The sequence below is a fragment of the Antrostomus carolinensis genome, unplaced genomic scaffold (assembly GCF_000700745.2).
Source record: "Antrostomus carolinensis isolate BGI_N321 unplaced genomic scaffold, ASM70074v2 scaffold42411, whole genome shotgun sequence".
Lineage (NCBI taxonomy): Eukaryota > Metazoa > Chordata > Aves > Caprimulgiformes > Caprimulgidae > Antrostomus > Antrostomus carolinensis.
Window position 1 is genome coordinate 22,666 of NW_010295684.1, and position 8,740 is coordinate 31,405.

At 48.0% G+C, this 8,740-nt stretch overlaps 1 protein-coding gene across 1 annotated transcript; it reads right to left on the reverse strand.

Moving 5' to 3' along the window:
* Positions 1 to 342: 342 nt before the first annotated feature.
* TAB1 (TGF-beta activated kinase 1 (MAP3K7) binding protein 1) lies at positions 343 to 8,268 on the reverse strand (the record flags this gene model as incomplete). The annotated part of the gene is made up of 10 exons (XM_010178051.1): positions 343 to 1,040; positions 2,046 to 2,202; positions 2,500 to 2,722; positions 3,120 to 3,264; positions 3,373 to 3,484; positions 5,781 to 5,894; positions 6,366 to 6,504; positions 7,060 to 7,146; positions 7,785 to 7,938; positions 8,132 to 8,268. Coding segments are annotated over 10 exons (1,449 nt in total), but the record flags the coding sequence as incomplete, so codon positions are not given.
* Positions 8,269 to 8,740: the final 472 nt, after the last annotated feature.

Genomic DNA, 8,740 nt, shown 5'->3' on the forward strand with positions numbered 1-8,740 from the left:
TGTACAGGAAAACTGTGTTCCAAACTCCACCTGCCCTCTACAGCTTTCCAGATCGTCTGCATTAAGGGAAACAACGTGCCTTTTACCTACAAAAACCAATAATCTGAATTTCTAGTTTAACTCCAAGACATAATCCAGTGCCAAAAAACTCAGTAAACAAGTAAGCATGGGGCAAAGACCTTATGCTTTTAAGTCACCTGCAAGGGCTCGGGCCACATTTGCAACAGAACCTTGACTGCTGCAAGATGCAACCCCCTATTCTGGAGCAATAGAGGGTTTCACTAGGAAGAGCTGTCACACCCACGCATAACATTGTAAGGAAGAGAGCAAGCCACATAGTTACCAGTGAGTGTAGCTATAAGTTATTTATTCTGCAAAATAGAGGTATCTTCTATGGAGTTGAACACTGGAATCACAGCATTATGAATCGAGTTGTGGAAACATTATGACAGCACACACACGCGCAGGCACACAGGTGTACACCTACACACAAGCACACACACAGCCTTTGTACAGGCCCCTACTCTTGCATTACCCAGAGGGATCCCTCTCTGCATCTTTATTTGCAAAAATCTGCAGTGAGGTTTGCATTGAAGACCCCTTCCCCTATTCACAGGGCTTCCAAGGGAATGAGGCTGGTCAGGATTGGGTGCATGGCACAGGCAACACATGTGCAGAGAGCGCTGCACACGATCTGCAGCCCAGCGTTCAGCACATCCTGAAGAGGAGCTAACTCTGGGCAGAACACAGCCCTCAGTGGGGCACTCCCAGTGTTGCCTCAAGTCTTTGCTCACGCGGTCGAGCGCAGGGTGTCTGGAGAAGGCAGATTTCCGTATTAAGACACAGTCAGTGCTCCCTGCTAATGGTCCATGTTCCAAAGCCGGTAAAACTCTGCAAAATCCACGTAGGGCTCCACACGCCCATCTTCATCTGGCTGGAGCGAGTGGGTGGGTCGGGAGCGGAAGAGACCCCCATCTGAACTCGAGCTGCTACTCTGCGTGTGAGTATTAGTCGACTGGAGCGTCACAGTTGGGCTTTGGCTATGGAGAGAAAGAGAGAAGACAAGCGTTTTTATTTTTCCCCATCTGATGCTCTGGCCAAGAAAAGCACCATAACAAGTGCCACCTTCTTCACAGATCAAGTTATCCTTAACAAGCAGGTAAAAAGTAGCAGTCTCTTGCCCTATCAGAGCACTAGGAATGTTCAAAACTGCTTGGAATTGACGGACACCAAAGATATCCCATTCACATCTAACTGGAAGGCTTTAAGTACAACCAGGCATCTGAGGAACAGAGGAGAGGAAGCAGGAAAGAAAAAAAAAAAAAATTAAAGAGAGGCATGCACTCTGCTGGCCTCCCCATACCCATACAGTATGAGCTTTACGGGAAGAGTCTGGCAGCAAGGAAAGCTATTCTTGCGTGACCTGCATTACAGCCAAAGCAACTCTAGTGCGTCAGACTCATTGTTTCTGGAGCTACCAGAACACAGTCACCAGAGAGCTTCTTCACTTTGCTGCAGTGTGTACACACACCACTCTGTGCCAAAGGCTGAACCTAAACCAGAGCAACTAACTAGTATAATCCCGCAAAGTGGATCCAAATAGGGTCCAGTTCTAACCTCTATCCTTTTTTTCTACCCTGGCATCTGCCTCTGAACAAGCTAACTTGTGCTGCACAGCCACTCCAGCACTGTGGCCCCTCTTCCTTATTAAAACAAAGAGCACCCAACACACTTGGCACCCAAGATCCAAAGAGAAGGGCTGCTCGTTGCCAGAGTGCCCTCCCCCAACAGCAGCAGGTGCTGCTCCCAAGGCATGTTCCCAGAGCTGGCTTCGGAGCTGCTCACTTTACTCATTCCCACTCCTCACACAATCGGTTTCCAGCTGACACATTACGCTGGCTGTCAATACCGCAGTCAGGAGGGGCACACTCCAGATAAGGGAATGACTGACAGGTAACTGACAGGTGTCTCTCTGCCTTTCAACCATTTTACACAGTGTGAGGTGCATGGAAAAACTGTGGGTAGCAAGACAGCAGGACTTTTACTTAGTGAGGGTGGGGGTGGCTTCATCCAGAGTTGAGCTGCTGTGGGCACCATTGACCATCTGGCCTTGAGAAGGCATGACAAGAGAGAGCGTGACGCTTGTCTTGCTTGTGCTTTGAGAGCTGGAATACGGCACAGAGACTGGGTAGACACGGCCCCCTGAGAAAGGAAAAAACAAGAGTTATAAAATGCAGGTAAGACATGAGTGACAGGGGGTGCACAGCAGCAAAGAAAGGCCAAAGAACCCAAGAATTTACATTAAACTGCCTTTCTTAGATGCTGTACTGCATTCTGTCAAATTGTCACAGACTACGTCTCAGAAGCCAATAATCCCTCTAATAAGAAAAATGCCTTCTACACTGTGTTATCTCCTCTCCCCATCCTAGGCCAGTGCTGGATCAATCAAGAGATCTTCTCTCCCACCCTCCATTTTGTTTCATTCTCTCCCCAACACACCTTGCGTTGGCGTCAGTGTGGGCTGGCTCATCTCACCCAGGGGGTACCCAAAATTCCTCACAAGCAGCGTCATGTCTTCATGCCGGGGACAGAATTTGGACCGTTCCCCACCACTGGCAAAAGTGTCGCAGTGGATCCGCTTAACCCGGTCCACTACTGCTTGTGCCACAGCATCCAGTGATGTCTGCTTGGCAAACTCCGTGGCTATCATGGCTGCAATTTCCTGAGCAGAGAAGGGAAGAAGAGAAAAAAAAAAAAGAAAAAAGAGGACGAGATGTTTAGGAGATTTTGGAGGAAACCTTTTCCTGCCATCTGATCTAAGAATTTTTATGGCAACACTTCCAACTGTGATGCTTGCCAGTCTCACCTGCTGATATGTGCCCTTGTGCCTTGAATCATACCATGCCCTTTAGTGGGCTACTCCTAAGGGACAGGCAGCTGCCTAGAACTGTCTTGGCAAAGCAGTTCCCATGTTATTACAGGCTGGAATGGGGTGGCACAGGCATTCAACTGGGCCAGCACTCATAGGACAGATGAGGAGGAAAGTCTGCATGAGAGCAGCTGACACCACTGGAGTGAGTCAATGGCCAAGGGAACATTTCCTGTATGAGCAGGCTCACCTGGTTGGCCTGCCCAGGCCCATGAGCTGCCTCCAGCGCTTTGTAGAGCCCTTCAGACATGAGCACTAAGAAGCCAGTCACTCCATCCAGTGAATGCCCTCCGTGGATTTCAGGCTCTGCTATGATGGGCTTAGATTTAGCAGCACTGGAAAGAGACAGTGTTATTTAGTATTTAATGGTGACATAGTAGGTGAGAATGAAGTAGTCATGAAGAAAACGAGGGCTTGAAGGCACAAAGCTGAGTTTTTCTGACCTGAGCAGTTCAATATCAGTATAGCCATATTTGACTTTGTAATCTCCAATGCGCCGAGTGCTTTCCTGCCCACGAATAGTTCCCACTTGTTTTATTTTCCCGGCATCCAAGCCTGCCAGATTGAAAACCAAAAAAGTTTAATTGACTTTGGGAAACTTGCAGGACTTCTTCTGGTTACACTGTCAGGAATGAGAAAAGAAATATCCACAGCTAAAGAGAAATGTAAGACAAAACAAGATGCCAAAGAATTGTCAGAAGCCCAACAGGGAGCAAAGGAAGAACAGTTTGCTGTGTTCCAAGGGACACATTAACTGTAATCTGGGAGAGAGGAGAGAGATGCACACAGCCTCACATGTGCACCCTGAATGCAACAGTTGGCCCTGAGACAAAGCCCACATCCTGGTCCAAAGCCACCGGCAGCAGCTGCCCTGGGCGCAGAGGCATTTGCTGAAAAGGCAGGGGAACATCTGCGCCTGTCAGCTCTGGACTGTGCGATGGGAGGAGAAGGCAGGAAGGAGGAAAATGTATGTGAAGGATTCTGCTTTTTCTTCCACCTATCATTGAGCCCTGCTCCTAAACTCCACGTGCCAATTTCACTAATACACTAGATTGCAGAGGGGTAAAAGGAGAACTATCTACAAGAGGCACTGAATGTGCTCAAGCGCTCAAACTGATGTGGGCTATTCCTAAAATAAGGCCAACAAACAAACAAGTATTTATTTAAATAAATTTAAGGGGATATACCTCTGACAGGGGCTAGGAAGCCCATTTTGAAGAAGGTTCTAACAGGGACCAACTGGGTGTGGCTACTATTTGAGGCAAGACCCAGAGCAGATGAGCCACTTACCTGGTCTATTCTGGCAATTTCCCTTTCCCGGTTATACCGAGAGCTAACAGGCAGAAAATGTTATTTTGAGATTTTATCTAGGGATGACTATCCTCAGTACAAGGTGAGGGCAGGTGTCCAACTGAAACTCTCCCTCCGAGTTAAACCAAGCCTCACTGCACAGATGGCTCCACACCTACCCCAGCAGTAAGACACAACTCTGCCATCTGCTGCAGACCAAAGCTGACTCATCAACATGGCCTGGCTCATTTGCCAGCTCCTGGCAGGGGGATACACGCCATCGACAGACACAAACACAGGGAGGCTCGCAGCATGCCAGGGAGGTTGTGTCTAAATCACAGTAACTCTCCTGGAGCATCAAACAAACTGCAATGTGCTGGGTGAAGAGCCACAGAGGCATAAGACCTCTCCCGCCCTTCCCCCAGGAGAGGTGCAACACAGACACCAACATGACAAATGCTAGCCCCACTATCTCTTACCACTGTGCTTCAACTTAGCCCCACAACCACCTCAAAACAGCCTGTGCACGCTGGTTTGTTCCCCAGGCTCTCTCTTCTGCTGGGACCGCCAGCAAGAGAGCTACTGCTGTGCCAAGTTAAGGTCAGCATTTCTAGCAGACCCCTGTTCTGCTATGGACTGTGGCTAAATTCTGCATTTTTGTCAGCAGAAAGGCAGTTAAAGGGTCTCTTTCCTTGGATTCTTATATTCAGTCTTCTGTTTCATAGCACATACCCCTACTGCAGGAGTAAAAGAGGAAACGGCAGAGAAACAGAATAAAACAAGACCCATCAGCAGAAAGTTACCACATCAACAGCCTCACCAGATAAGACTATATATACCAGGTGAACCTAATGAAGAATGCCAAATTAGATCTACCTAAAGAAAGGCACAGAACATCTCAATAAAGATAATTCGGTACCAGCAATCAGACAAGTGGTCTGCACTAGTTCTAGACCAAGAAAGAAAACGTGTCCAACACTGTAAAGGAAAAGGGAAATTGCCTAAAGCAAAATAGTTACTGATACGAGAGCAGTAAATGCCAGTGCTTGGCCTGGCTCTGTCTGAATTGTAGCTGCTTTTTTGCAGCAGCAGCTTGTACAAAGGCATATTGAACTGAACCATCCTGAGGGTGCGGCATCACACAGAACTTAACCCAGCATAACTGTGGTCTGCCTCCAAAGGAGCAGTCACAGACTGTCCATCCCGCTTCTACCCTCTGGCTGTGTGCTTCCACTCCTGCCTTCCTATCGATTCCAGCAATCACACAGCTGGAGGGCAAATCGATGTCAGTTTGGCAGTCAGACACAAAACTAACTCTCAAAACTCAAAAAAAAAAAAAGGATAGTTTTCTGCTGGTTCATTGAGCTGAACTAACTCACTCTGTAGCCTCACAATGGCTAGATATGCAGAAAAAGAAAGCACTGAACTTGTCATCTGAAACCACAGTAAGCTTCTTTTTGTGGTTATTTATTGTTTCCAGCTGCTTGAGTAATTCCTGATGCCCCCAGATAAATAGAGGCATGTGATGTTCTCAGATAAGAACATGAAACCCAACACTCACCCAGCTGGGAGAAGCGAAAAAGTTCATCCTCATTTTCTGTAGTATGGTCCACGTTGAGCTGAGTCACCTGCAGTCCATCCACCGTGGACTTGCATAACAGTGCCCGATTGGTACCTGCAGTGGGAGCAGCGAGATGAGGCACCAGATAGCTCTGCCGTTAAGAGAAGAACATATCCAAATGGAAAAGGAACAGGAGAGGGGAATAAAGACAGAAAAGAAGAGAAAGGCTCATGTACTGTCTCATCAAGATCTCAAAAAAGTAGCCTTGCTAGCAGCATAGCAAGCCTGCTAGGCAGCTCTTCTTCTAGGCCTGAGCTGGTACCTCACAAGAAATCTCTCTGTTTCTTAATGAACCTGCACTACTGCCTCTCAACCTATTTTCTTTGGTCATAAACACTACATCAGCCAACATCTGCAGAGATCAAGAGTCAGGCTCATTTCAAGGGCTCCTGTAAGTAACAACCATATCCCTCCTTGGCCACAGAAAAAATAAACTGTCCCCCACATTCAAATTTCTTCCACTTCCTGGAACCACAGCCATCCTCAGAAACACCTAGACTGAGCTGCTGACAAAAAACAACTCACCCACATTGGCGATATAGAGCTTGTTGTTGAGAACAACAGCCACGATAGCCATGGCGCCTCCAGAGATCTCCTGCTCTACAACCTTCAATCTCTCCACAATCTTCTGGTACTGAGGAGGCAGCTGGTGATGAGGGACACCCTGGAACCCAAAATAAGGAGGAAGCTTAAATATGCAGTCCACAACACAGAAACCACAGCTGGAATCAAAATTCTGCAGGGAAGGGATTCATCTTGGCATGTCTTAGCCTCATGCCAAGACTGTGCAAGACATACTTTTATTTGTTCAGTCCTAACAAATGACATGGCTCTGGTAAGGTTCTGGAGATGACAGCCCAGTTCACCTGAAGAACAGAATCCACATCTGCCCAGACAACACACAAATTTGAGATCTTGCCTCTCATCTGCGTCATGTGGCTTTGTCCCAGAAGAACCACACACACAAACTGAACTCCTCTCCATAATATGTTCAGTTCTTTACTAAGTCAATCAATGATGGGTCTAAGTATGAACAGCGTGAACTCTGGGAAACGGACCAAGACGCTTGCTTCACTTCATGCAAGCTCCCAGAAGAGAGCCACAGAGAAATAAATTTCAATTACAGCGCCCCTTGGACCAGGCTGACTAATATGTACAAACCTCATCCAGCGCTCTGGAAGGTGAGACCTCCAGTAATCTGTTCTTAAGGCTACTTTACCTCTGGTAGCTGAGATTGCAGGCTGGCCTTCTCTGCCAAGGCATCATCAATGGACTCCAGAAAACTTCTTTCCACCACATCAAAAGCCTGAAAAAGGCCATAAAGAGAAACTAAGCTCTTATCCAATGCCAACAGACTACCCATCCCCACCTCCCTAAGACTGGCTCAGAAGAGCAGATGATCACTGTACATACAAACATTCAAGGATCACTACATCACATTGAAACAAAATTATTTCAGCGCAACTAGTTAACAGCATGTAAAAACAATTTGCAACATCTCAAAACAGGAGACAAAACCAGAAAAATTACATGCACAGCAATGTCAGAGACCTATCTGATTTTGTGTGTTGATTGTAAGGGCTTGTCTATCACTCAAGAAAGCACACTCACAAATCCATCTCCCCTCACATTAACTTTCCCCTTTCACTCATTATCATCTCCTTCACAGGCTGACTTGTTCCTACATGTCCAGTAAAGACCAGCTGCAGAGAGAGCTCTCAGCTTCCTGGAGAGCTCTCAGCACTGTGCTGACAGAGCCAGGGGGACAGATGGGTACGAGGCAGGAATGAAACAAAGCACTACAGCTGCTCAGGGTGACTGCAATTGCAAGCATTGGCAGATGTTTCCAACCCCCACAGAAACCAGATGCTGCTCCTCTCGTGGCAAAAAGAGGAGGTGGATAGTGTGAGAAGCAGGAGCCGTTGCCAGCCAAAGCTTCTTTACCTGCAGCAGAACTCGACGCACATCAGCATCACTGTGATCTGCGTGTAGCTGGCCCAGTAGCAATTCTGCAGAGAGCCTCTGGCCCACAAAGTTAGTGACTCGGTTGCCATCATAGCCATTGAAGACACCATAGAGGTAGCAGTTATTCTCACTCCTGTCAAAGAAGCCAGAAGCAAAGAGGTCACAGATGTTTGTTGTGACACAGACATAGGTAACAAGTTCCTCCAGACACCTCCTGCATACTCACACCCCATCCTCTTCTGCTGAGTCCTGGGTGACCAACTAAATACCATTTTTACCTGCCCTTGGGTCTGCAGGAGTCTGTGTCCCAGGTGCAACCCACTTACCTGAACTTCAACCAGTTATCTTCCAAGGGATGACCCTCTGTCCCCTTGCCATCTGCACTGTAGGAACGGTTTGGAGCTGAGCCCACCCCAGAGAGATGGCAGGATGGTAGGTCATCTGTCCAACTGGGCTGCTGTTCCTGGGAGATGGAAAGAGGAAAGAGACCCTGTAAACCCCAAGCAACCCGAAGGGAGGATCCTGGTCCAATACAGGTTACAAGTCCATCCCCACCCTTTTTCTCAACCCTTCTCTCTTTGCTAACAGGGTAGCTCACCACCCCAGTCATTAACTTCATATTCCCTCCTGCAGAACTGGATCACTTACCACTTCCTTTCCCTCTGAAGCTGAGCTCTGGCTGCACCTCCAGCTCTTGCTAACAGCAAACCAGAAGTGAAACTTGCACCTGAGTTTTACACTCGATTCAGCACAGCACTAGCTCAGCTGTTCACTTGGTGAATCAGCCCCTCACCCATCAGTGGCCCGCGAGCAGAGGGAAGGCTGTGGTTCCCTCCTCGCTGGAGTGCTCACCCAGGACAAGGTGACTGGGGCCCTGCTGCTGCCAGCAATTAGAGAGGCATCCCGGGGGCTGCCACCTCCCTGGCGAGCGCTGC